General features: G+C 40.3%; 1 protein-coding gene across 4 annotated transcripts in view; it reads left to right on the top strand.

Moving 5' to 3' along the window:
- Window positions 1-17,418, top strand: part of myrfl (myelin regulatory factor like) — a 39,776-nt gene extending 22,358 nt beyond the window's left edge. For 2 of the 4 annotated variants that reach the window (XM_088923702.1, XM_088923703.1), the window contains exons 12-26: window positions 731-931; window positions 1,768-1,876; window positions 2,579-2,688; window positions 4,667-4,830; window positions 5,737-5,800; window positions 5,890-5,978; window positions 6,539-6,607; window positions 6,700-6,764; window positions 8,470-8,661; window positions 9,475-9,546; window positions 9,871-9,955; window positions 12,229-12,303; window positions 13,947-14,052; window positions 14,990-15,064; window positions 16,258-17,418. In XM_088923702.1, coding sequence (XP_088779828.1) covers window positions 731-931; window positions 1,768-1,876; window positions 2,579-2,688; window positions 4,667-4,830; window positions 5,737-5,800; window positions 5,890-5,978; window positions 6,539-6,607; window positions 6,700-6,764; window positions 8,470-8,661; window positions 9,475-9,546; window positions 9,871-9,955; window positions 12,229-12,303; window positions 13,947-14,052; window positions 14,990-15,064; window positions 16,258-16,344 — 1,563 coding nt within the window. In that variant the 3' untranslated portion in view covers window positions 16,345-17,418. The remainder of the gene's footprint in view (window positions 1-730; window positions 932-1,767; window positions 1,877-2,578; window positions 2,689-4,666; window positions 4,831-5,736; window positions 5,801-5,889; window positions 5,979-6,538; window positions 6,608-6,699; window positions 6,765-8,469; window positions 8,662-9,474; window positions 9,547-9,870; window positions 9,956-12,228; window positions 12,304-13,946; window positions 14,053-14,989; window positions 15,065-16,257) is intronic. The other 2 variants (XM_088923704.1, XM_088923705.1) reach the window with 2 other exon arrangements.
- Window positions 17,419-27,703: the final 10,285 nt, after the last annotated feature.

Below are 27,703 nucleotides of genomic sequence, written 5' to 3'. Positions count from 1 at the left end.
GATTGGATTTATATTGTGTGGCACATCCAGAAGTGTGGTGCCATTTTTGGGGCTCTTTTAAACCAATGGGCCGAAGCAAAACAGACCAGTCAAAAGCGTAAAGTCAATAATCCTTATTTTCAGTGCAGCAAAACAAAGTTAATACTAAAAACAAAACCCAAGAAAGGTCCTCACTGAACTAGCCTCTTCAAAGTCCCTCTCTTTCTGCAGCCAGCCTGCTTACTGGTTTCTCTGTCCTAGAGCTTTCTCAAACACATATTTCTGCTTCATGTCCCTGAGTTTATTGGTTGCTTGTTTTTGGGCTTCTCATCTAGTGTCGTACATGATAGAGGTTCTGTTGGCTTTCCTGCTAGCAAGGTTAACAGCCTTTGGAAGTCTCCGCCTCCTGATTTTAACTCTTACCCAACCAATTGTCTTCTTCCAGTCGGTCAGGTGACTAAGAGGTTATTATTCCCCGTTGCCTTCTGGGTAATGTTGTTCAGCCCAGAACCTCAATCTTGTAATAACCAACTGCCCTTTAATAAGTGTTGTTAACAAACCTGATCCCAGAACTCCATTACACTGACTTTTAAGTAAACATGTCATCAGCATAAATGGCAGTGCTATACAACCTGGAAAGTGAAACCAGAAGAAAGCAGCAGTACTAATTATTGCAGTCTTTCTTCACTTGTCCTTCATCCTCTGAGGCTCATTAAAAATGAGGATGTCCGCCATTTTCCCCCTGTTGTAGGCTTCTAACCCTGGTCAGTTCGAGAATGACAGTGAGCTCCTGTGGCAGCGAGGGAACACTCCAGACGCCGTCGCCTGTCACGGCAGAGTGGGAATCAACACAGATTCTCCGGACGAGGCTCTGGTGGTCTGCGGGAACATGAAAGTCATGGGAACGGTCATGCACCCATCAGACAGACGCGCCAAGCAGAACATCCAGGAGGTAGGAAGCACAGCGGGCAGAGCCCAGCTTCCACACACTGAACACCAGGGAGGAGATCACTCTGCCAGCCGTCAGACTGAGGCTCTTCCCCACACAGCACTGGGGTGGACACTGTGATAGTGAACTGGGAAATGAACGTGTTACTCCCTAAGCGTTAATGTGTCCTAATCTTTATTTTTCCAAAATTGAAGTGACTTACCGAAAAAGGTTTATTCTTCCAATCCAGAAAAAGATTGATTAATTGCTTGTGATGAATGACTTCTTTAACGCCTGGTTGTTCAAGTGACACAGGAAAAAAAAAGCACAAGCTGTTTTTCCAAAAGAGTTTTCTGATCTGCTCTTAAGTTACTAAGCTGCTTTTCATATTCAATGCGTATTGAAAAATGAGCAAAATTTTAAATAACTGTTGCAGATAAGCCTGTATTTCTAGTGACTTTGTAAACGTTTCTTTCGAAAGGTCTTGCAGCAGCCCTTGTCTTGAACACAGATTTACTTCCTTCATTCTCTTTACTTCTTGGTCTTAGGATCCTGACACATAACCTTATCCACACTTGCTCTTCTCTGAATCTGATGAACAGAAATTATGTTATAGCAGATGAATTACTGCACTGTATAATTTCACCTTAACATCTCTGAACTTTTAAGTGGCGCTTTCAGATATACTGTATACTAAAGCTTTGGTATGCTGTCTTAATCACTGTTCCACCAGACAGATAGTAGTTTAATGCATCGTGATAACTAAGCGCTTTAGTTAACTTTGCTCTTTTAGTCACATGAGCAGCACTATAAGGAAAAATGAATAGCCTAGTAATATTGTGTTTTGTGATAATCCGCAGGTGGATTCAACAGAGCAACTCAAACGGATAGCCCAGATGAGAATAGTGGAGTACGATTATAAGCCAGAGTTTGCTTTACAAATGGGAATTGATCAAACCCATGAAACAGGTAAAATTATGAAACTGTGTGCAGAGTGTGCAGTATATATGGTAATGATACTCTAATTCCCTATCACTGGCTTTTCATTTTACAAGGCCCCAGTACAAATCTTTATAGAGGCTACTTTCATGACCACTGCATGAGTACTGTGTACAGGAGCCCTTAGTGATTCTCAAGCCCTGGGACAAATCAGAGATGGGGCCCCACACACTCTCTTTTTTCCCACGCATCCCACTCTGAACAAGAACATGCTCCCAATTATCGCAGTGCATGATCCTGTCAAAAATGCACTTTGTGTTTGCTTTATGGCTTCATTTCCCAATATTCACTGACACAATACATACACACAGCTCAGTTCCCACATCTACAATAGGTTTTAAAAAAAACTTGACCACTGAATAGAGCTACCCAGATCGATCACATGTGGGTGTCATTAGAAAAAGTGCCACTTGTGAGTACGACTGACATACAGCAGCTCATTTGCAAGGAGCAGGTAGTTCTTGTACTCTGGAAAGATTCTTCAGTGGGTCATATATTATACTGCCCACACTGGCTGTTGGATCTCCCCTATTTATGACCACCCCTGACTGTGTAGGCCCCACTTCAAGGCGTGGTTGTTTATGGCTTGTTGCAGTGAGCTTATTCTGCTGGACTCTGGCTGGTGTCAGATGCCCATGACTGAGCAGCTTGCCGTGTTTGCCCTTGTTTCAGGAATCATTGCCCAGGAGGTGAAGGAGCTCTTGCCTTCGGCGGTGAAAGAGGTTGGGAACGTGACTTGCGCTGATGGAGAGAAGATTCCCAAATTCCTCATGGTGGATAAGGTATTAGAGGCCTTTAGTGAAGGAATTCATCACGTTACTGTTCAGAAATGCCATCTCAAAATATTTCTGGTAAACTCTTGCAAATCGAAATCCGTCCATCCATTTTCAAACCACTTCTTCCAATTCAGGGTCGCAGGGGAGCCGGAGCCTATCCTGGCAAGTAACAAGAACAAGGTGTGGGGTACACCCTAGATGGACACCAGTTCATCAAGGGGCACACATAGACATGCACACACAACAGGGCCAGTTTTCCCAGAAGCCAATTAGGCTACCAGTATGGAAGGAAACCAGAGCACTTGGAGCAAACCCATATGAACCTGGAGAGAACATACAGATAGCACCCCAGAACTTGAACCCAGGGCCTCAGCACTGCAAGGCAGCAGTGCTAACCACTGCACCCACATGCAGCCCTCAAATCTAACCATACTGTTTAAAATAATAAAGTGAGCAAATATAAATGTAACATTTGAGCTACTATAACCTGGCAGTGTTTTGGTCAAAATGTATGCTGTGAACTAACTTTGGTCACATTTCTTGCTGTATAATTTTGTGTGCGAAGTTTTGGTTAATAGAAAATTTGAACAAATAAGTCCTCTCACTATGGGAGAGCAGACATAAATTTTGTCTTTTGTCTTTTATTCTGAACGATTATGGGATTTATTAGCAAGTAGGTTGGCAAATCTGTTTTATAGCTGCATTTGCTAACCTACTTCATTTAATGTACTGTATGTGTGGTCAGATAAGTTTAATAATATTCACTATCCATGTTATATATAAATATATAATATAACTAGAACATTATAATTCATCTCCAATACAAGGTCCCCTAAAGTTTTATAAAACAGGTTTTGTGCTCTTTCTATATTCTTTCTTAGTCCAAATGAGAAGCATGACTCCACATGATCACATCGGGCTCTTTAACTATGAGGATCTGGCTATTGGACTCAGTCTATTAAGACTGATTGCTGTCCCTGTCATTTAAAAAATCATGATAAAGAGCCTGTAATGTTTGTCATCAAACATCATGCTTCTTTTTTTAACAATAATTGGGACTACAGTAGTTCTTCAAAATTCATTCCAGTAACATGCTGGTGTTATTCAGATTTATGCTTAGAACATAAGGAAATGGAACTGCAAAGCATCCTGTTTGAATCTGGCTTGAGTTACATATTCATTTTTATTCTCTGAATTCAAGCCAGTTGTCTCAAGTGTCTAGGCTCCAACTCCTCGCTCCACTTGCCCTGAGCATCAACAGCAACTATTCACCATTTGGTACAAAGTGCTTTCGTTCATCGGACAAACTTCAGCAAAGACCTTTTTCTTTCCAAAAAAGTGATGTGAATCCATTTTTATCATTATAGTTTAATAACTGTTATTCAGGATGGTGCTGTTCAATCTGCATGAAGCAGTGGTCAATTGTTGAAAATTATTATCTGGGCAGAAATACTGCTGTGATGACGTTTTTGTAGCAAGACCGACTTTTGTAATATGCCCATACATGTTTTGGGTGCAAAAGCAGTGACACAAGTGTGCTTTCAAACATGTTCCCTGATATCCACAGAGCTATCCACTAGCTTGGCCGTCCATATCAGGACACCTGCAAGATCGAGTTTCCTATGAGTACTCGTATTGTGAGTTCAAAGTACTCCTAGTACTGCTTGTGATCAAATGTAAGACATGGCTCAGACAAAGATGGGAAAAAAAATCACCCCCTACATTCTAACAGGAGACCCAGCTGCTGAAACCTGCAAAATGAAATAAAAAAGATGATTCATCTGTTTATCCGCAGAAGACAAGGGACCTGGCCAAGCCAGCGATGAAAAAGACCTACAAATTAAATAGGATCAGCTCAGCAGGGCAGAACCAATCAGCTTGGTTAGGATCAAAATCAAACAAAAGCAAAACATTCTGATCGTTTCTGCCCTCCAAACTGTTGTCAGACTCTATGTGCATCTTGCTGTTCTTCCCCCCCGTGCAGGAGCAGATCTTCATGGAGAACGTGGGCGCGGTGAAGCAGCTGTGTAAGCTGACAGACAACCTGGAGAACCGCATTCAGGAGCTGGAGGTGTGGAACAGGCAGCTGGCCAAGCTGAAGCGCATGGGGAGTCTGACCTCCACCCTCAGCGCGAAGAGTGCGCACAGGTACTGTGGCAGTCTGAGGAAGGACTCTGCCTGGGCCAAATTTAATAGTACAGAGGGGCCTTTCTGTCACCCCCCCCCCCACACACACACACACACACCGTGCTTCATTTTGTGTTTTTGTATTTTTCTTTGTGAAAGTCCGACAAAAAAAAGCTCTCAAGACTTTTTTCCTGCATAACGTCCGTCCTCGGTACAGTTGTGTTATGAAGAGCAAAGCAGTAGAGAGCACATTGTACTTGAAGCTGAGGTAATTAGCACTGTGCATTAAGACAGTTGACTTTCAAATACAAAACAAAGCCACTCTGCTCCACTAGATCGTATTTTGCTCCCAGGGACAGATAATTAATAAAAAGATGATACATTTTCCCCAGTTTTAGGTTCTCTTAAAAGTAGATTTCAGGTCAGTGAGGCAGAGTGTTGTGAACAACCTGAACAAAATGCTTAAAGTTCTGCAGCATCATTCTGAGAGAGATCTGTAGGAAACAGACCTTAAATCTTCGACTGCCACTTCTATTTAAAACAACAAATTCTCAAATATAAACTTGGTCAGTGATTTCCACCATTAATGACACTTGTGACTTTTCGTTATCTTGCTTGTCCTAAAAAAGCACTATCAACCCTCATTCAGTCAACAAGGAGCAGAGGGAGAAACACATTACAAAGTCAAGAGGCCTAATCTATTGAGCGTCCAAAACAACAACAAATTATGGTGCTGACAGCTGCACTTTTTTATGAAGTTGGTCCTGGTCATTTCTTGGATTGGTGACTTGTAAGAAAATCAGGTTGCTGAGGTTGCAGGTGGTTTTGGTGGAAGAGTAGGTGCCTGTTGGTCATAATTCGCTTCTTCTGAATCAGAATTTTCAAACTTCTGATTTCATAAAGAAATGTGTATTTTTTGGCTTTCAGGAAAGTCAGCAAAAACTGCAGTATCCCGCCTTCGCCAAAGCCATCCCCAATCGCATCTGCTAAAGTGAGTGAAATTCCATTAAAATACTGTCTCACTCTCTTTCATATTCGTCAGTACTCTTTCACGCTGTTGCTGTGTGCTTTCTTCCTCAGAAATGTCTGTCAGAGAAATATGAGCACTGCTCACGCAACAAAATCTTCCAAGCCACCATCATCGCTCTAGTGTCAACAATGGCATTTTGGTAAGCCTTTTCTCTGACTCTTTTCCTTCAGCTTTCATTTCTTGCCAAGTAATACAGTTGAATAATACTAATCAAGCCAAAAAACATCAATTTTTACTTTAAAAGCTTGCATGGGCATGCCAATAATTTCATAATAAGTTCATATTTTTACTAGTCTTGATCCTTGGTATTTTGTGTCAATGCTATTGTTTCCTTGATTTTCTTGCCTTTAGATTTTGATTTATGTATGGAAGTGTATTTGCCTTTAAGCAAAAATGTATGTTCTGTCCCTATAGTTAGACAATAAATGTTTTCCTCCGGAGTTTAAAAGCATTCATAGGCAGGTTTCTGAAAATCTTACCTTAAATATTGTTTTTTTTTTTACTTTTTAAGTCTTTGGTTTAGTTTCTCATGGTCTCTCCTCTTTTTGTCTGTGTTTTAATGTATTGTGCTTTGCAGTGATGTGTCATAAAACACACTCTTATAAAATTTTGACCATTACTGATGGCATTGCACTGCCACGTTCCTCATCATTGTGCATTACAAATAACTGGTTAACTGAGTGCAGCATCTTCCAACAGTGTGATTTCCATCACGGCTCTCTACATGCTCACTTTGAATGATGATTATAATGCCTCCCCTGGGAACAGGTATGAGACCTCTGCATACCTGTCATTCACATTGTCACATTGTCCTCTGTGACTTCTTTTCTGATAAGGCTGTGTACGTTTTCCATTTGCAGTAATGTTTCACTTCCGAGCACACCTGCCAGCACCACCACTTTCCCATCATCCTTCTCTCCCCCAGGTAGGATCGTCATCGCCATCTATGCTCCTTACAAGGTCTTTTATATCTGAAGCATCGAAAGAAACAAAACAGAATACTTAGTTTATGCACGTTTTTTGAAACTGTGTAAGATCTGAATAGGGATTAAATGTTTTTCTCGTCATTTTGATTAATTGAGCACCTGACAGATCATGTGATGTGACAGGCTTGAGTGACTTTGTCGCATAAGCACAAAGTCACTTAGTCAGAGTTGTTTGGGCGCAGGTGATAAAGAGAGCCTTGCAGATCTCAAGAACAGCAGAGAAATTAAGCAATGGCATCTTATGGCACATTTTAGAGGAAATCCTGCTCTGAACCAAAAACAGTGATCCAAAGCACAGAGTGGAAGCTTATCTTACCCTTAGAGATGTTTATATTGGGCTTTCAATTCTTGAATAAGATATGAAGTTTTATAATTGATCTATATACAGTATAATATATTGTTTCAATTATACAAGCACCTATTGCAAGGCACTGTTTAGGTAACACATTTCTCTTGATGCTCAGTATACATTATGGCAGTGTGTCATTTATACTTTGAGCTTGTTCATCATGTTATAGTTTGAAACTATGCTACTGTACATTTTAGTGCACCTTTTGTGCATTATTTGTAAACTGTGACACACTGGGGCTCTTGGATCCATTCCTGGGGTACTATCTGTGTGGAGTTTGTATGTTTGTAGGGTTTCTCTGGGTGCACTGATTTTCTCCAGCAGTCCAAAGACATACTAGTTGGTTAAAAAGGGAACTGCAACACTATTTGATATTTTGGGGTTAGAATTGATGAGTGCTTTTCAAACCACAATAAAAGTAAAATGTTATGTACACAGTAACTTGTAAAACCTCCAATTTATATAACAAAATAGATTAAATTTCCAGGTATTCCAGCTCTATATTCTGTGATTCAGAATGAGGCAACAAAACTTCCGCTTACATGGTGCGGCTCTATTATATTGTAAACAAGGAGGCTTGTGAATACATTTCTTTTAATCCAATAGAAATATTGCTTTCAATTTCGAGAGTTTTGCTGACAAATAATACTTGTTAACTCCGCATGCAGATTTTGGCGATGAAATGCTTGCTGAACAACCTGTACTTATTCAGGTGTACATCACATTACATTAGCCATTACAGTGACTAGTGAGCAGGAAGGGCCACATTACAGCAATCTGTGGGAACTCTCACTCTCACCCGTGGCAAGTCCAGGCGTTTGCAACAACATGGCAACTCACGGTACTTTTGCAAAGTTCATGATTATGCGCTTAATTTTAAATTTGTAAAAACATTTTTTGTTACAGAGATTTAATAACCAGTCTGAGAATTTAGGATTGCAGTTCCCTTTTAAGTGGCTTTTGGGTATATTGAGTCTGGTGTGTTTTTATGTCTGTGTGTGCCCTGCGATGGATGGAACCCCTGTCCAGGGGTGTATCCCAACTTGCGTCTGTTGCTTGTCAGGATAGGCTCCTGCTCCCCATTGTCCCTGTGCTGGACAAAGAGGTTAGAAAATGGATGGGTATAGTGTATGACAGGAAAAGTGAAGTAAAAAGCTGATAAAATACTTATTGTACACATTATAACTATAGAATACCAAAGTGAACAAGACATACAGATTTTTTGTGTGGAGTATGAATCAAGAGCATGCCGAAAGTTTGCCTTGATTTGGTAATGCTGTCCCCCGTTTTCTCAGCAAGTACTTCCAGCACTACACAGCCCACAATGACGCCAAGCCCACAGCCTCCTGATGTGGATTTCTGCGGCCTGATGTACTGTGAAGTTGTGTACTGCTGCCCCTCGGGACCCAGTAACAACACTGCGTCCAGCCCAGAGCCCTTCCCAGCCACAACCTCTCCAGTCTCCCACACAGACACTCCTCACACAGGTATGCTGATCACACTGCCGTCTCACAGAACTTGCAAAACACGTTCTAATGTAGGGATGCAAGCAGTCACAGGGCAGTCTCGGCGAAGGTTTGAGATTGCTTTTAATTTCCCATGAAAAGGAACATTCCAGAGAACACTGGAGAAGACACGCAAGGTGTATCCCCACATTATGCTGAATTCCAGTAGTCTTACAGAGCGTTTAAGCCATGGTCACCCTATGTTATTACCAGAAATGGGTGTTTATTTAGCCAATAACTGCATATTGGAATCATCGAGAATACTTCCACTTATGACACAGTGGCTATTCCTGGTAATGTTAACCTTCCAGTTACTCCACCTACAACAGAATTTCTGATACTGTATGTCTCAGACATCAGGTGTCTGTTTAAAATGCACTCAAGCTGGGTAAAGAGTGATGATCCCAGGCCAGAGTCAGTTTGCTACACTGTACATCCTCATTTCCTGCATCTTGAACCCCTCACACTGCTATCTTCAGAGCCATGCGAAAGAAATTTAGTTTTTTCAAAACATGGACAATTGTGTCTTAACAGAGACATTTGCCTTCACCCAGCTGTTTGCTGTTAGTTTAATTCACTGGCGATTGCTTGTTTGTGACTACGAAAATCATTTTATGTGAAAATGCAAATTACTTATCATATTTGAACACTCAATATTTGCTAAAAATATCTAGCAGTGCTGGAACCAGGTCAGGGTGACTTCAGAAGGAAATGGAGATCTTGACTGGTGATACTGGCTTTGCTCACCATGAAGTATTTGTCTGAATAGCGTTGTTTAACACATTGTTCTCAAAGTTTCTTCTTCAGGTAGAGAAAACAACAACATTTATGAAAGAATCTTCGGCCATCTGAAAGATGACAAAGACTGTAAGTAGTTGTTCAAAGACTTTTTCCACAACATTATGCTGTGAAAAATTTGACCATGTCATTTTTACCCTAGAGATGTAAGAAATATGTGTAATGTTTTGTTTACAAACAGCAGATGTAATTTTTTTTTCATTTTAGATATGTTACAGTGATTATAACATGTCTGTAAAGAAACGTTAGATTTTCCTCTTTGTCTTATCGGGGATAAAACAATTATATATTAATTTAGTTCTGCAATAAAAATGCATTTAATTGAAATCGAAATCTGTGATAATGAAACCTCTTCAATATACAGTATTTTCTGTTAACCCTTTGTGTCCTTAGGGAAAAATACAACAATCAAGTCAGTGTTCATTAAGGAGAACCAGCAGATAATTGACCAGCAGTACTGTGTGAAGGATCACTGTGGGTAAGCTGGAGGTTAAAGCCTTCCAAATTTCTCATCTTTCTTAAAGCCAGTCTCTAATTAAGGCCAGATATTTGGCACGAATATCAGTCATGAAAACAGAAACGATGACAATTCCAGAAGAAAATACTACCTCTGACATTATTTTGAATATGTAACATGGTGATGTTAAGATAAATCTTTTTCCATGTTTTACATTTTTCAAAAAAAGTATTTTTTACTCACTCAATTCAGTTCAATTCAATTCCAGGTGCTTTATTAGCATGACCGATGGGTACAATCAGTGTTGCCAAAACAAAAAAAAATGAAATTCACATGAAACAAAAAATAAAAGTAAAATAAAATCTACAGACATATTACAGACATTTACAACAAAGACATATCATAAAATATTTACATATACTGTAGACAGATTGAGCATTATTGGGAGACAGACTCACTGTTCCTCAGGCTGTGACAGGAGATCACATACTGGGCTGCCAGTTCAACTGAGTTCCCTCCTCCCTCTCCCAGTAGGATTGGGACCCGTTGTGATTCGGGCAGGTGTGGGAACTCTGGGATTAGATTTCTGAATTTAGGGAAGAATGTTTCTCTAATCCCAGAGTATCTGTCACAGTGCACTCTCTCACATTCTCCTGCTCCATTCTTTACAGTCAGGCCTGTCATTACACTCAGTCTTATCTTCAGATGCTCCTTCTGATCAGGAGCATCTTTTTATTGATCAGCACTCAAGTACAGTAGCACCATGGTGTTACTTAGTTTCAGGTAGCTGTGCTAATGATCTGCCAATGAGTTCCATTGCACACATCTAGATAAGGAGCTTTCACCTAATACAAACCTCTGGTTACTGCACTCATCTAATTGGATACATAATTCTGTTGTAGATTTTTAGTAAATCTTTGTGCAGGAGGCCTATATACCTATATCTTAAACAGCTGGTGTCCCAGAACTCAACACAAGAGCAGAACGTCCAGGTAGCATCTTATAGTGTGGAGAGAAAGTGTTGATTGTGAACAATTACTACAGGAGCAGGGGTTCTGCTGTGACTATGCAAATAAATTTTTGTACAGAGTCTGACTTGAGATGTCTCAACAAGTTTCAACTCAAAAACTTTCAACAGGGGAAAACAGGTCCCCTGATTTCCAAAGTCAGAGCACTGGCTTAGTCACCCATGTCACCTGACCTGAACCCGTGCTATATTCGTCTGGCAGGATGCCTGAAACATTGTAACTCTCACACTGTAGATTTAAATGTAACTGCCCCCCTTTGGAATGTAACTGAAAACAAAGAAGGACATATGAATAGGTCTGAAAGGAGTAAATTTCTACTTTACTTACATGATACTAGAGTGACACATCTTACTAAGACTGGTAAATGGTCACCCTGCACATTTAGCCGATGTTTTTGATGTTTGTAGAGTCAGGACCTGTTACTCTGACTCTGAATATTCTTTACCCATTGATCTAATTTGCAGGGCGATTTTAGAAAACACCTTCTGTGCTGAATGCATTTCAGTGTGTTCTTTGTAGTTCTGTCTGGGAATTACTGTAGGATTCTTACTTGAAGAAATGCACCGTTGAAGTTACTCTTGCTGTGTGTTGTTTCTGTGTCTGTTGAAGAGGATTGAAATACACATTCACTTTCAAGTAGTTACACTTTGAAACAGTCATCGGTCTGGAACTTAAGTTAATTTATTCATTTAAATAATTGATCAATTAAACAGTCTCAACTAATACCCTTTTCAAGAACTCCACTCGACAGCAGCCAGTAACACAAATGTACATTTTTCAGTTAGTGAAAGACATGATATTTAAACCAAGCTGGTATTTGTCTTGGAAATCGACAAACCAGCTTTTAATTGATTATGCTGAACATCATCACACTAAATAATTTAGAGGTTTATTTTTGTATTTTTTCAAGTACGTCTAGCTTAAAAAAGTCCAGCGCAGAACAGAGAGACACTCAGATTTAAAAAACAAATATGGCACAGACTTAAAAATAATAGTGTTTTATCTTTGTTTTGCTTGTCCATCTTGCGCTTTTTCAGATTTCTGTGTATATATATTTAAAGAAAAAAGAAATATGACTTTTTGGTGTTTTCGTAGATAGGCAGGGACCGATATTTATATTGGCTACATAAGAGGCTGTGCTGTTATCACAAAAATGTTCAGTGCTGAGTTCCAAGATATCTTTCCATTAATGTACACTGTTCTCACTCTCTGCCTTACAGGTCTTTGCGTTAATCTTTCATTTTTGCCTTTGTGTGAAATGTGTAGGTCTGGGAACTACACCTATGTCATTCCCATTAGCAAGTACATGCATGAGGACATGCGAGTCACACTGCAGATGAAGTAAGTGGGGGGTGGTATCCTGCCTCGTCTTCTGTCACCAGCCGTCAGAATGTCTCTCATTGGGGTGGCTGTTAAACGGAATGTGAGCTCCAGGCCACTCTGGTTCTGGCTGCTGCAGAGCTGCCTATTCAAGCGCCGACATATTTATTAGTTTGGACTTACTGCAGTCAGAGACCGCTGTTGACGGTGCAGGGACTGACAGGGAGATACTCACTGACAGATTTAATGCAAGGAACAGTTTTGAGCTCTTTATGAACATAAGCACAATCCAAAGGGTGAATAAGATTGTAAGAATCCTTTTACACAACAAACTGGTTCATCTAACCCCTTTGGTTGCTAGTAGGTGACTGTTCCAAGGATCTCATCCAACCATTTCTTGGAAAACATTAGGAAATCGGCTTCATACTTCATAAATTTGTTTCATATTTTCACAAGCCTTTGTGCAAATAAATGCCAACTGTAATTGGCTTTAAATTGGATTTTAGTTTGTAAGTGCATTTGTGGTTTGTGAATACTTGAATCAAGTTTCCTTCGTAGTTATTTTAAAGCCAGCGAACACACCACGTTTCTGTACTTTTGACCCTCCAGTGTAGGATATTCTTTTAAGCTTAGGAAAGCTTAAACTTTCTGCTTTTTCTTCTCTGGACTGATTTCAGAGCAGGAATTATTTTTTATATGTGATGACTAGAATTATGCACAATATTCTAAATGGGGCCATACTAGTTTATTGTATAATTTTAATGTGATTTAAATTATTCACTTTTAATTCTGTATTCTAACTTTTGTGTTGGCCTTATTTTATTACTCCTCCACATTGTCTAAAATATGTAAATGATCTGTCAGTTTAAGGTCCTAAATCTTTTTCATAGATTGTTTCTTCAAGTGTAGTGTTTCCCATTGTGGATCTGTAGTATATGTTTTTGCTACCTGCATGTAGTGCACTTGTCTGTATTAAGCATTATATACTAGGTGTTTGCCCAGTGTTAAATTCTAAATCTAAATCTGTTTTCATTTTCTTTCATGCTTTTACAGTGTTGCTACAGTATTCCTCCTATTTTGGAATCATCTAAAAACCTGACTAGTTTACTTACTTTAAAAGAACGTAGATCATTGATATACATTAAGAAAAGCGGGGGTCCAAGTACAGATCTATGTGGTACCCCTCTAGCTACGTCACCCCAAAATACATTTTACCATATTCTTTCTGGTTCTTTTGTTACTGTAATGCTGAAAGAACCTTTTATTATGAATTTTAGTCTCCATTGCAGTTTTCCTTTCTGTATCTCTTGTCCTTTTCTAATATCCTTTTTTTTTACATGCACCTCCAAACCATTTTATTGGTATGGACATGGTCTAGCAAAATATTGGAAAAAAAATAATTACAAATAAATAAAATACAAGGAAAAGACCAACATGCAGACAGAACCAGCCTGTGACAGTCTCCACAGCCACAGCTTCTTAAGCCCTTTCTTCAGATTATTTTTACGCTATTGTAATATAACCTGTAATATAACATCTATGTTGTGAAGTTGTTTGTTCTCAACTGGTCTTACTTAACCCCATAGGTAACATACATTACCAGGTTGAAAGTGTCTCATCAGATCACTACTGTCTGACCCCTCTGTGTTCTGTTCCCTCTGCAGCACCACTGAAGCACTAGTCATATACCTGTGCAAGAGCTACAAAGGGACAGACTGCGTGGGATTGCAAGAAGAGAACAGTCCTGAAAACCTGTTAAGTAACACACAGGTAACTGGCTTCTCTTAAATACTAAGCAGGCCAGGACTGACAATACTGACCAGACACAACAGCTAAACATAGCATGGAAATTTGGTTGCCTCCAGCCTACTCTTCCTAGGCAGCCTTTAAGCTTTATTTTGCTTCTACAAATATTTCTTTGTTGTTCTGGAAGCCCGTGACCTAATTAGACCTCCTGTGGACTCTACATATGTACTGTATAGTTGCTTTTTTTTCCCCTAATGAAAAACATTTAAAAACAAAGCATTCAATCATTGCGCTAAACAAAATAGCATCAGACTCATATGGCATCTGTTTCATAGTTGCTCTGAAAAAGGGTGGGTGTTGCTAACTCACTGCATGGCACCTGGCTGAGTGTGGCCAGAGATGAAAGGTCAAAATAATGGGTATGGCCTGCCTTTGCAGTATATCAAGAACAACGCAGTGTTGTGCACAGGAGACAGTGTCTACAAAGGTACACAGAACTCAGGCCTGGTTTTCTGACCAACACATATTGCTTTTTGTGAAGGTCACATGCACAGACTAGGCTTTCAGTATACTGGTGAATGTTATACCTGAGATACACATACTTTAATTAGAGGTAGATCTCTAGGCTCACGCAAAAAGGATTATTAGGGAGTAGGGACTGAATAAGCATACAATTGCATATTGTGTGCAAAAAAGTTCACTCTTGTATTTGAGGTCCTTGGCTAAGGACGCAAACTGTACAGTATTGATGTTTGCCATTTAAGCACAACCCATTAGAGGGCAGAGTGTGGCCACCGATCAGGTCCAAGAGTAATTGTAGCCATCTAATGTTCTTAGCCATCTAATGTTCTTAGCCATCTAATGTTCTTAGCTTAGCTAGTTAAGAGCAATCATTTCAAAATGGTTGCTCTTAACAACTGAACAGGCAATTTGCCTTTTGATTTTTCTTTACCTTCCCCAGGGATATGAGCACATATGGCCCCTGCCTGTGGCGCACCTGTATTGGAGTTCTTACCACTTCCGAGTGGTGGTAGCGGTAAGGGCTTTTAATAAATTGAACCTGACTTTTTTGTTTGCCTTCTTAATGAGAATTACAGGCAGCTATTTAATGATGGCAAAAACGTATTATTTGGAGCTCGGTGGTTTGTTAAACCCTTGAAAGCATATTTCTGCCACACTTTAAGTAAAGGTATGGGACTGGGGGAAGGGTTAGGGTGAGGGAATGATTTAAAGTGAGTGTTTTGCATTACCGGATAAGTTGAGATAAGCATAGCTGCGTCGAAGGATGTTTGGGTTGTGTGATAGGGCTAGGACTGATTTTAGAGTTGAAACTAGGACCGGGGCTGTGGGATTAAGGTCATAGTTTGGCAGATAGTGGGAGCTAGGACTGAGGTTGGAATCTGGGCAAGGATAGATGTGAAAGTCCGAGTTAGGGAATGATTTTAGGAATCGGCAATTTTCCATAATATGTCAATTGATTTATCCTGCATTTCTGACTTCAAGCACAACATAATGTAAGTCTGTCATATGCTCTGTATGACAGTATTCACAGCTGCAGTGCTAAACAGTCCGTCACTTAGAGTTTATAGTATAGTCACAGGCATTTCCTTATTTTACGAGTTTGTTTAGTTAATATTGAGTGTAGTTAAACACAGGGCCCCTAAAGCTTTATGTTTAATAAATAATTATCTCTACAGCTCTCTTAAAGTAAGGTTTAAGGCTAATACTTAGAATATACAGTAGGACCAGAATGTGGAATAGGATCGTTGTTACTTTTGAAATTAAAAGTAATTTCAAAAGTTCAATACTTTGTAATTTTTGGCTAGATTTTAGGTGAGCATTATGGTAACCATTAGGCTGAATGTTTATTATTTTCAAGACTAGGGGTTTGGGGCTATAACTTGATTTGATTCTGGACTTATTTTAAAGCTAAGAACATTAGAATTGTTTCAATATTAGGGTCAAATTTAGGTTGTACATGAGGATGTTATGCTTACCAAAATGCACCTTGATTGTTCTGATTCTATCGTGCGAGACTATGATATAGCTGCAGTAATCCTCTTGTATCCTGAGATTACAGATCTATCTGGAACTTGTTTCATGCTATTAGCACCACAAAAACTGAATCCTGTTTTAATTCTTTAACCATGTGATAATACTGCCAGCTGTAGATGGATAAACTGGTTAAGACTTGAAAAGAAAAATATGAAATGTGTTTGTTTCCCACAGGGACAAGCAGATTGCAACACAGACCCTAACTATGTTGGAGTGCTGTTCACAGACTATCACATCTACTTCTATCGAAGATGCACCTGATTAATCACCTTTCAAACAGAGGTGTAGAGTCTTTGCTCTCTGCTGTAGGTGAACTATGTTCGTCCAGTGACACAGCGTGTCAGTGTATTTCTGTGAAATATATGTAAAAATAAAAGTGCACATTGTATGGTTTGTACATGCAGAGCTGTGATGAAATGACTGTTATGAACCAAAAAGATTGCCACACATTTTTTTGTTATGCTCCCTTACATAAAAGTATCAGGTAGATTTGGTTTTACTCAAAGCACGGAGATTACTAAAAGTATTGGTCCCTCTGGGAAAGTGAGATCACTTTCACTGATCAGCAGAATATTTCAGTCTTCAAAGTAATCACAATTAATATGTTGTTTATTCCTGTTCAATACTTTGTATTTTTTCTCAATTGCTGTCAGGAGAAAGTGAAATGTAGTCTTATATCCACGGATTTATCAGAAAATAATTACAAAAATATATAGTTATGTTCATAATAGGCTGGCATTACGTTTCTGTTTCAGTACATTGTTCTCAGTTTTAAATTGTGATGAATACTATCCTCTTATACTGTATATACTGCAAAAAAAACTTACAACGTTGTTCCACTAGAGGGCAGTACAATGTCCAAAAGAGGAAGTGCAAGTCAACAGAATTAATTTTGTTTATGCCTGCTTCCTGCTGCAAGACTTATACATTAATGTTACAGTCAAACCTTGGGGTCATGCAAACCAGAGGTTACAAAAAGGTGAAAATTGTATCTACTGAAAATGTTCTATATATTAGATTCCAGATGCTGTCTAGAACAAAGTTTTCTGTCTTGAAATAATTTGCAATACAGTATGATGTTTGTTCTGTGTTTTCTAAGTTAAACTAGATGCCCACCCAGCTACTGATCATTAACTATTAAGTTAATAGGACCTTTCTGTATTTCTCTGCCTAGACCCAGACTTGAGTCTGAGCCATAGGTTTCTCATTGCCAAAGTGATATGTAGTCTGTTGTGTTTTCATTCAGGGATTTGGCTCACTTGCAGTGCATTGTGTTGAAGATCTTTATTTTCCATTTTCTTTAATCTCTTGGACTTTGTTCAGAAAAATACAGCACAATTGTGTACATGTACCACTGAAGCTGACGTATTTTGTTAGATTCCCTGAGTTTATGAAGCCGACTACTCCAGAACAGCCTAACGTGTTTGAAAGGGGAGAACAGAGGAGGGGGTAGGCCTCTGCTCTTAGGTTTTGCCATAAGAGTCTCTCCTTTCTTCCACAGCCACGGCTTTGATTACAATATCTTTAATGTTAACCACACAGCAATTCCTTTCACATGACTGAGACATTCTCGCCTTGTTTCCATCAAGGGAGAGATGAAACCCACTTTAGCTTGGTAATAATAAAGTACACTCTACATACATACGGCAAGATCATGTGATCCAGATGTCAAAGGGCTGATAGAAATGGTTCATAGACCATGCGCCAGAAGTGTATCACCTTCAAAATGCTTTATTTAAAGTTTCTGAGTGACATCTAGAAAGGGTGCGGAATAGTACACAGTTTTGGCATTTTTCCTGGCGTGTACTGTGCCCAGACCCATGTAAATATCAGCTTAAATTGTGACAGTATGTCATACAGAGACACCTGGATTCTGGTATTTCCCTTTATAGATACGAAAGTACAGTTTTAACTTTTTTTTGCAATCAGCTGTGCTTTGGCAGCAATGTGTGTATATTGTTCCCGTCAGATCAAAGCTGTGAAGCCAGCGGTGACCTGGCTTTGTTTCCTTTGAGACGTGCTGCAATCCACCCAGAGGGTCAGAGACAAAGTAGTAGCACAGGTCCAGGTTTGTCCCAGTCTGAGAAGCCGGAGCCATCCTCTTCAGCTGAGAAAAGGCCGCTGTTCTTTTCTGCAAGGGTAATCACTTCTAGGGTGTGCACAGGGTGAAGTAAACATGAACTGCACCAGCGATTGAAAATTAACAGCATTCATGAATATGTTTGCACAGATCACATTTGAAACATGGCTAATGTGTAAACATGGGGGTGAAAATATGTTGAGAGAAACAAAGAGCCTGATTTGATTGGCGATCTACAGAGCCCAATGTTAATATGTCACTCCCTGAAGATAGGATGAGACGGGGTGAGGGTGTTGAGAACGCAGAGGCTGCAGACTCCATTACATGTTAGTCTGTGGGTTGAGGGAGCAGCGAGGGAGCTTGGTCCTGGAATACAGTGACAGATGGAGCTCCCTCCCAGCTGGGCCTGGCCAGCTCTGCTGAAAGCCATCCACACGTGTCTGGTCTGCCGGCACACTCACATGCACTCACTGCATCTTATTAAGAATGAATGTGAGCAGTATTTACACTTCTCTGCTGACAATACTCAGGAATTCTTTCTTTAATGAAAAAAAAAACAGTGGTGATTGACAATAACCATAAGCACCTAGCACTACACAAACAAATGCACCACAAACAAAGAATGGAAGGGTTCTCTCTTTGTGCAAATGTCAAATTAATAATAGAAGGCCTCCTAAATGTTTCAATCCACATGCTATTTAATTGAAGAACTGCAGACTGGCAGGCAGATGACAGAAAGAATAATTTGATTATAAGAATATTGTGATACATGACAATGTAAGGTGGGAATGGAATTTTGTGCTTTTTGTGAAGGAAATATATTGCACTTTATCTGAGAAACACAGAAAACATTGTGGAATGAATCCATTTTAAATCTAATCTGGAAATCAGATTGAAAAAAAATTCCACCCAAGACCTACTGTATACTTCTGGCCAGCTCAGTTAAAGCTGTAGTAATTCAAAAGTTTAAAGCCTGACTTTCACCTAACAGACCAACTTTGCTTCCTCTAATGAAACCAAAACAACTTCCTTTTGTACAGATTTACAACAGTAATAGATAATGATAAGTGCTTACACTTATATAGCGCTTTTCTGGACTCTCCACTCAAATGACTTTACAGGTAATGGGGACTCCCCTCCACCACCACCAATGTGCAGCATCCACCTGGATAAGAGATAAGAGTTAAGATCACTTTATTGGCCATATACAATTTCTTGTATTAAGAATCTCTCTTTTCACATCCCCCAGCTTACTCTCCATGATACACACAAATGGGGAGAGAAGCACCAGCTATTAGTGGGGGGGAGAACATAGTGATGAAGACAATTCAGAGATGGGGATTATTAGGAGGCCACAACTGTTAAAGGCCAATGGGAAATTTGGCCAGGACACCAGGGTAACACCCCTACAATTTTTGAGAGGCTCTAGAGAGTCAGGACCTCAGTTTTACATCTCATACGAAGGACTGCACCTTTTTACAGTATAGTGTCCCCATTACTATACTGGGGGCATTGGGACCCACACAGGCTGCTGGGTGAGCGTCCCCCTACTGGCCCTTCTAATACCTCTTCCAGCAGCAACCCTTAGTTTTTCCCAGGAGGTCTCCCATCCAGGTACTGGCCAGGCACACACCTGCTGAGCTTCAGTAGGCCGCCAGGTGTGAGATGGAGGGTGATACAGCTGCTGGTGTGATGAAAAAGCACCCAGTATCTATGTAGAAATCATTTAATTTTTCTGTGATAAAGAACTTTAGAAAGCACAGAGAGACACGGCTGATGGATGGAATGTATAACAGTTTACCCTGTCTTTATTCATATCCACTTTCATGTGTGGTGAAGTTCATGGACAGTGGATCTTCCAGGATTACTGGGCAGTTTCTCAGTTACTTTGCTTGCTGCTTTCAGGTTACAATCAATACTTGAAAGTTGCATTTACTGAAGACAAGGTTTACTCAACCTTTTTAACATCTTAAGGCTGGATTTTAGCAAACGTTGATGTAAAAACGAACTGGTGAGTTTTAAATCAGTTTTTATGTCTCTCAATGGAGTATATCTCAACACACCTTTATGAAGTCACACTCTTCCCAGCATACACAAATATTTAGAAACTCTCAAAGGAATATAGGTCATCCTCTCCTTTTGTTACTGTGTAATTGGTGAAGCTGTTCAAATGTTTATTTTAGAATTGAACTTAAAACGTATACCAAGTACTCTTGGTTTAGCTGGTTAATAAAAACACTGGAACTTTTTGATGGCGTTCCAGGAGGTCTCTTGTTCTTCGCAAGTAGTTGTTGTCCTTGAGGACAGCTGTGATTGATTTCCATCCAGCTGTTCATCTTGACATCTGCACTATATTAAATTATACAGGCTGTTGGCAATTTTCCTTTTACTCCGTGTTTTTAATGCTACCAAGGTACATTTCTGCCAAAGAGCTCTGGTCACTTGTGGTTTTGAAGCTATGAGGGCCTTTATTTAACAGTGCTTGGGTTTGCCTGGACCCCTGAAGGTCAGGGACAATGACGAGTGCTTCGGTCACTGATTCACTTGTGATCTTTATGGAGCAGTAAATGTCAAGGCTTTTTTGGAAGCATTTAAAGACCAGTTTAATTTCATGCACAAAAGCTCTTTCAATGTTTCATTGGAGTCTTGACAAGTAGCAGCTGCTAGGCTTGGAGATCCCCAAGGCTTAATTCTCAATCCCCTCTACAATATTGTTTGAACACAGACGAATATAATCCAGCTTTCATGTTATTGCCGTAAATACAGAGACACACTGGCTATCGTGTTATTTACCTTCCATTGTAATGTAAGATTGTGAGCTCCTTCATTGCAAAATAGTTCTCGGTTCAGTTGATGATATTGTTACAAGGGTTATGCTGTGGAGGGGCTGATTTGACTGTGTGACCAGATGCTTCAGTGTTGTGTTTTATTACCCAATGGAAAGTCTCCTTATTACTATGTGTTTTGATTTTACCATCCCAGTGCCTTTGGAGGACATAGTATAAGAAAAAAACAGGGCATTTCAAGCTCAAAATACATTGGCTTTCATGGTTCTCAGAATACACTCACCTATGAGTTGTGTGCAAGCACTTCAGTTTTCATTTCCATGGGAGTCATCAACAGGGGTGTGATTTTGACAATTAGATGGTGACCCAATCTAGTAAAGAACCTTTTGCCCAATACATCAAAATGCTTCAGAAAGACCTCTGTCTCTCTCTGCTAGTAGCAGTCAAAATTGTAGTATTCTGAATGTTCTCTTGTGGCTCATCTGGTGAAGGAATGTGCTCAGGCAGAATTTTGAGGTCTGTGTCCTTGAAGTGTCTGGTTTGAGCCTGGTTCATGTCACTAGATGTCACTAGATGTCACTAGGTGACTGGTATTCCTCAGGTAGCAAGCGATGGTCCAGGTTCTGCTGTAGCTCAGGCAGGTTTAGTCAGCTACAGTTTCCATAGCATATAGCATTCAGTGTAACAGCACACCCTGACCCTGACTAAGTTGCCTACAAATTCGCAATGACATCAATGGGAGACGGGCAGCTCCTCCAGTTGGTGCTAACTCTTCTGCAAGACATGCCGTGTGTCAAAAGATAAATGCCTTTGCATGTCAGAAGAGCGCATTAGTCCCATGCAGATGGAGCTATGCTGCTGGGTTGATAGCCAATTGGTGATTGCACATTGGACAGGTATTGTATAAAAGAGAAAGAGCTCAGTCTTTTTGTGACAGATGGTAGCCCAGCTCGCACTGGCCTTTCAAGGCAAACCCATGAAAGCAGTCATGATGGCCCAACTTTGCAATAGACTAGCCAGTGAACCTCTTTGACACGAGCCTATCTTTGGAAATGTGTGTCAGTTAACCTACTTTCTCAGATTTGTACCAGGAATGCATTACAATCCCACTGATCAGGATGACTGATTAATCCTCACAAATGCATATGCACACTCCTGGTATCATTAGGAATAAAAGCAGTAAAAAGCATCAATTCCACTCAGATTGTGCCTGTACTATGAATGGGTCCAGAATAAACAGATGTTCTTTTAAGCATGGGCGACTTTTTTGCTTCTGCCAAAACTCAGTATATACCACATGCTATATACTATTTGGAAAAGACAATCAACACCACTGATTAAAAACATCTGGCGGAGGAAATATATGGCCTATACAGACAGAATTTGATCATGTAGATGTGCAGGCAAGATGTAGATGCAGTTTTGTTTTTTAAAGCTCTGCCTATGGCTCGTTATATTCAACAGTTATAAACATGCCAATCAATTTTCAAATTGATCTAAAAAAATAATAATTGTCCCCTGCGTCACGAAAGAAATCAGAAAAGGGTGAAGGTGCTAATGGAGGCAACATATAAATGGACAAGAGATGTCTTAAACACATATTTGCAAAATCATCTGAAATGTGTCTGAAATTAGAGAAATATGGAGCACATTTTAGAAAAATAAGCTTCCGATGTTGACCTTAAAATGTTAACGTTGATGATGGCTACTGAGAGACTCATTAAGGGCTGTGGGAACTGACTGAGCTCTGAAAGACAGACTTTGACTAAGAGGCTCTTACCAACTGGGACTAGGGTTGACCAAGGTATGGTTTGCTCTCTTGTCTCCCAGTTTCCCTGGCACCTGCAGGCCTCTGCTCTGGCAGCTAGTGCCAAAGTCTTCTGTATAGTGTACGTCCGTAGAACTTGCAGCTTGCCAGGAGATGAATGATGAATGAACTGAGACAGCAACACACAAACCAATCGGTGATTCCAAGATGGGCGGGTCACAATAATAAAAATATTTAGTACAATTAATATTTAATGCATTAAATGCCTGAAAGCATGGTACATGGAAAGAGGAAACTACAACAAAGCATAGCCAATATAGTTCTGGTGCACTTTGGCTGTTGGTGCATCATCCAGGTAGGGCTACACATTGGTGGTGATGGAGTCTATTTATTTTCACCAGGGCACACGACAGGAGTGCTCTCAATCATTTAAAAATAAAAGGAGAAATTAAAGAAAAAAGAACAACTAAAGTAACTGTGAAGCAATGACACTGCACCGCTACTGGTGTAGCGTGTTATCCTAACCTATGGCTCTTATGACTTATTCAGTGAGAACTGGTCATTCTCAGAAGACTAATTAGCCAGTGGCTACGCGAATAAGATTGATGATAAGAGGGGGGCCAAGTCACCTGAGAGGAAATGCATCTTTCTGCTCCACTTGAGAGTGGAAGAGAAACAGTAGATTCTTCTCGGATGCATTATTTAAGAAAGAAGCAATGTTGCCGAGCAGGACTGGCAGGACAGCCGCCAGCAGCAGTCAGAGTGACGGCGGCGCGTTCAAGACCTCGTGCTTCAGCTCAGGATCCTCACAGATACCTACACACCACCAGCCAGCATGGAAAAAGAGGGCGAGGTGAGTTACGTTATAAAAAGAAAGCTGTTAATTGGCTACAATGAAAATGGAATATTTGTGAAGTAATGTCCAATGGCTCCTGCATTTCTCATGGACAGAAACAGAAAAATAATGAAAAACAGCATATGGACAGTAGGCGAAAAGTGTGTATATGTGTTTTAGTGGTTAACTTGACAGCTATTTTTTTAACACAGGTTTTTTAAAAGGTTTCATGACAAGTTGAAGGCAGTTGAAGTTGAAATGCTTGTTTCTTGTTATAATATTCATTGTCTTTATATGTTCTTCACACATACGATGCAAATACTCAGTTTTAAAAGGGTAGACTTTTATCTTTCTGCTAATGGAACGGCACACTGCATGTACTGTAACACAGTAGCTGTGTTCACAATAAATGTACGGTACAGGACTATATGAAGCAACCCATAGCTGTTGTGTACCCATGTGAAAAAGGAAAGGTTAACACACATACAATAATATACAAGCATGCATGCATCAAATTAAACACAAAAATAATCTAATCTGCTTACTAATGTTACTAAGAAAATGTAATTTATGTTCTTACAATGAACTCAATGCAACTTTCAATATCTTCCTTTATCTGCAAATGTTATGGCATATTTAGGTGATTTTGCAATGCATCACTTTACAGAACTGGGGCCAGCAGCTGATGGGATGGATCCTGGTTTTATTCACACACATGCACTAATCATAGTTCTCCCAGTAGAGATTTACAAGCGTAGTCAAGGCCAAGCAATGAAAACAAAGATTTCCATTTGTGCTTTGTCTTTGATAGAAATGGAATTCATCCACCAATAATGAATTAATTTCCTCTGCTTTGCTCAGGATGAGTTCAATGCAAAACGAATTCAGCAAAAGAGCAGTTCAGCCAGGGCTGTCATTTCCAATCCTGTAAAAACAAGTCAGGAAACACTTCAAAGCACATTCATATGGCACGCTTCACCGCAGCCTTCCACATACACTACGCCACTAATCATGTCTGCCTGAGCAGCCCGCATCCCATCTGATAACTCATAAACAATCATCAACACCCAGAAACAGATTTTGTCATTCTCCTCAATCAGTGCATTCTTGGCTGGCATTGGCCTTGTCCTCCTGAGCCTCCACCTGCTGCTTTTTGGCAGGGCAAATGGCAGCTACACTCTGTCCCTGTCTGCCTGGGGCTGGTCACAACCTGGCACGCTAACACTGACAGGCAGCTCGAAGGGCAAGACAATGTGTTGTGTGTGACATGGCAGTGTGTGTGGGTCTGTAGCAAATTCAAATGAGAGCTGCATGCATTTTTACACTGCACGAAGTATCGGCTGTTTGTGAAACACCTGGAGACTAATAGACCAGATAGACTCCAGATCCAGTCTATTCAGTTGGGGTGGAGCAGTGGCTCTGTGGCTAAGGATCTGTGCCTCTGACTGGAAGGTTGCCAGTTCAAATCCTGTAGCCGGCAGAGGAACTCCGTTGGGCCCCTGAGCAAGGCTCTTAACCCCCAACTGCTCCAGGGGTGCTGTACAATGGCTGACTCTGCCCTCTGACCCCAAGCTTCTCTCCCTGTCTGTGTGTCTGTCTCTCATGGAGAGCAAGCTGGGGTATGTGAAAAGATGAATTCCTAATGCAAGAAATTGTATAGGGCTAAAAAAGCAACATTAACATGATGACTGAGAGACTGCTGGTCTCAGAGAGAGATATGATAGTTTAGAGTGCTGTTATGTTATATCAACATGTCCTAAAATACGTAAATGCTGTCCATAAAGTGTATATATATATTGGGGGAATATGAGGTAACCTTGGATCTAAGGCAGAATTTTTAAGGCTTACTAACTGATTGGGGATAAGATGTATTGTTTTGGAGGAAGTGATGCTACCTCCCGCTTCCTTTGTGAAGATCACATCACTCACCGGGACAGTACTTTTTTTAGCCCAAGCCTTACTGCACCTGAGTGAAGATAATGCAGTAAATAACTTCAAAGCCACTGCAGGAGGCCAGGTGTCGAGTTCCTCCCACAGCAGCACTCTCACACTGCCGGGAGATTTGATTACAGCTAACAATAGTGACAGACGTGAAACAAGGCTCCGTTTACTCTGCTCTTCCTGTGGAGTCAGCAGTGAATGATTCACAGATGAGGGAGATGTCAGGAAAGAGAGAGAAGAGAAGAGCTCCTTGAGAAAAAAAAGTTTGGACAATTACTAGGCAAAATCAAAAAGACTGAAAAATCTTAGTTTTTATTTTTTACAGCCACTACCTCTGCCTTATTTACTTTAGCAGGGGAGAAATGAATGTTGTTATTCATGACATTTAAAAATTCTAACTTATTGACAGTTGCTTTTTTTAGAGGCAACCAAACAAAAAGTGTTGTTCTGCATCAGACTGGGCTGTGGAGTAACTGTCTTGAGATATTTTGCTAGGAAAGGTGTTGTCCTGTATCAAGTAAATAGACTGAATCAAATGTATTTGTTGTATCAAATACATAGAGTCAATAGACTGGATCTGGGCTCTGTCTGGTATATAATTCTCCACGCGTTTTACAAACAGCCCATGTTTCATTCTGTGTAATAGTTTACTATTGACTTACACGTTACAATGTCACAGTGCTTACGTCACAGTTATTTTGAGCTGCCTGTGCCCTCAAGGTAATTGTCAGTGCTTGGCATGTCTACATACTGTACTTCACAGATTCTGAAAGCGTCTAAGCCTAACATAGCCCAGAAACAAACACAACACTTCTGCTACTGTCTCATGTTGGATTTTACCTTCACTATTACTACTTAAAACATTACCAATAATGCATCACACTTTCATAGAATCCAGTTAACCTAACAGCATGTCTTTGGACTGTGGGAGGAAACCCATGTGAACACAGGTAGAACATACAAACTCCATGTAAATAGCCCAGTGCTGAGAGGCAGTGCTAATCACTATGCTAGTGTGTCACTTGACAGTAATATGTATTTATATTTTACTATATACTGTATACCATATATAACTCATTGACAAACCTTACAAGAAAGTTAAATTACTTTTGTAATGTTTATTTTGAAATCTGTCAACATTTGCAGACTGGAGATAGGTTTCCTGAAATGACACAATGTGAATGTCCTCCTGGTGTAAAGAATCAGCCCAGACAGATACAGTACATATATATTTATATCTTCTCCCTGGGAACTGGTGCAACACCAAACTGTTAAAAAAAAAACCGCACACACTAGGAGAGAACAAAACATAATATTCTTCATCCCATAACAAACAAGTAACATGATTACATGAAAGCTGCCTCATCTCTCTCTTTCCTAGCGTTAATCCCACATCAGCAGGGTCCGCTTGTTAGCACACCAGTCTCCATTTGGTGGTTTGAACCAAATCTTTGAACTGACGTTGCTATTAACTGCGACCGAGAAATACTCCAACCGGCGCGTCGCTCCACCTGCCGTCGGAGTGGGAGGGGGGGGGGGAGGAGAACAAAGTAATGTAGCCAATTCATAGAGGGGGATTATTAGGAGGCATGGGAAATTTGGCCAGGACGCCAGGGTTACACCCCTACTCTTTTTGAGAAACACCCTGGGATTTTTAATGACCACAGAGAGTCAGGACCTCGGTTTTACATCTCATCCAAAGGACGGCGCTTGTTTACAGTATAGTGTCCCCGTCACTATACTGGGGCATGAGGACCCACATGGACCACAGGGTGAGTGCCCCCTGCTGACCCCACTAACACCTCTTCTAGCAGCAACCTTAGTTTTTCCCAGGAGGTCTCCCATCCAGGTACTGACCAGGCTCACACCTGCTTAGCTTCAGTGGGCTGCCAGTTGTGAGTTGCAGGGTTATATGGCTGCTGGCATGTTAAACTGCCTCATAATAATATAAAATCAACATACCCTCATTACTTCAATGGACATGGTGATGTGTGGCCAGCAAGGGTGGTCACTTTCATACTATGATCTGAAAAATATGAATAGAATCGTATCCCCTGGCTCACTCTGGCAGGTCAACAACAGACAACAAGAGGCAGTTTGGCTAGAAACAATTTCACGAGGAATGACAGCAGCCGAAAGCTTGGGAGAAATTAGAATCGTTTATTGGGATGTGGAGATTTGGAGTAACCCGCTTGGCTGAAGGCCAACCT

The sequence above is a fragment of the Atractosteus spatula genome, chromosome 8 (genome assembly GCF_055471065.1).
Source record: "Atractosteus spatula isolate fAtrSpa1 chromosome 8, fAtrSpa1.hap1, whole genome shotgun sequence".
Lineage (NCBI taxonomy): Eukaryota > Metazoa > Chordata > Actinopteri > Semionotiformes > Lepisosteidae > Atractosteus > Atractosteus spatula.
Note: the sequence above shows the minus strand (reverse complement) of the source record. Positions and strands in the feature narration are given on the sequence as shown.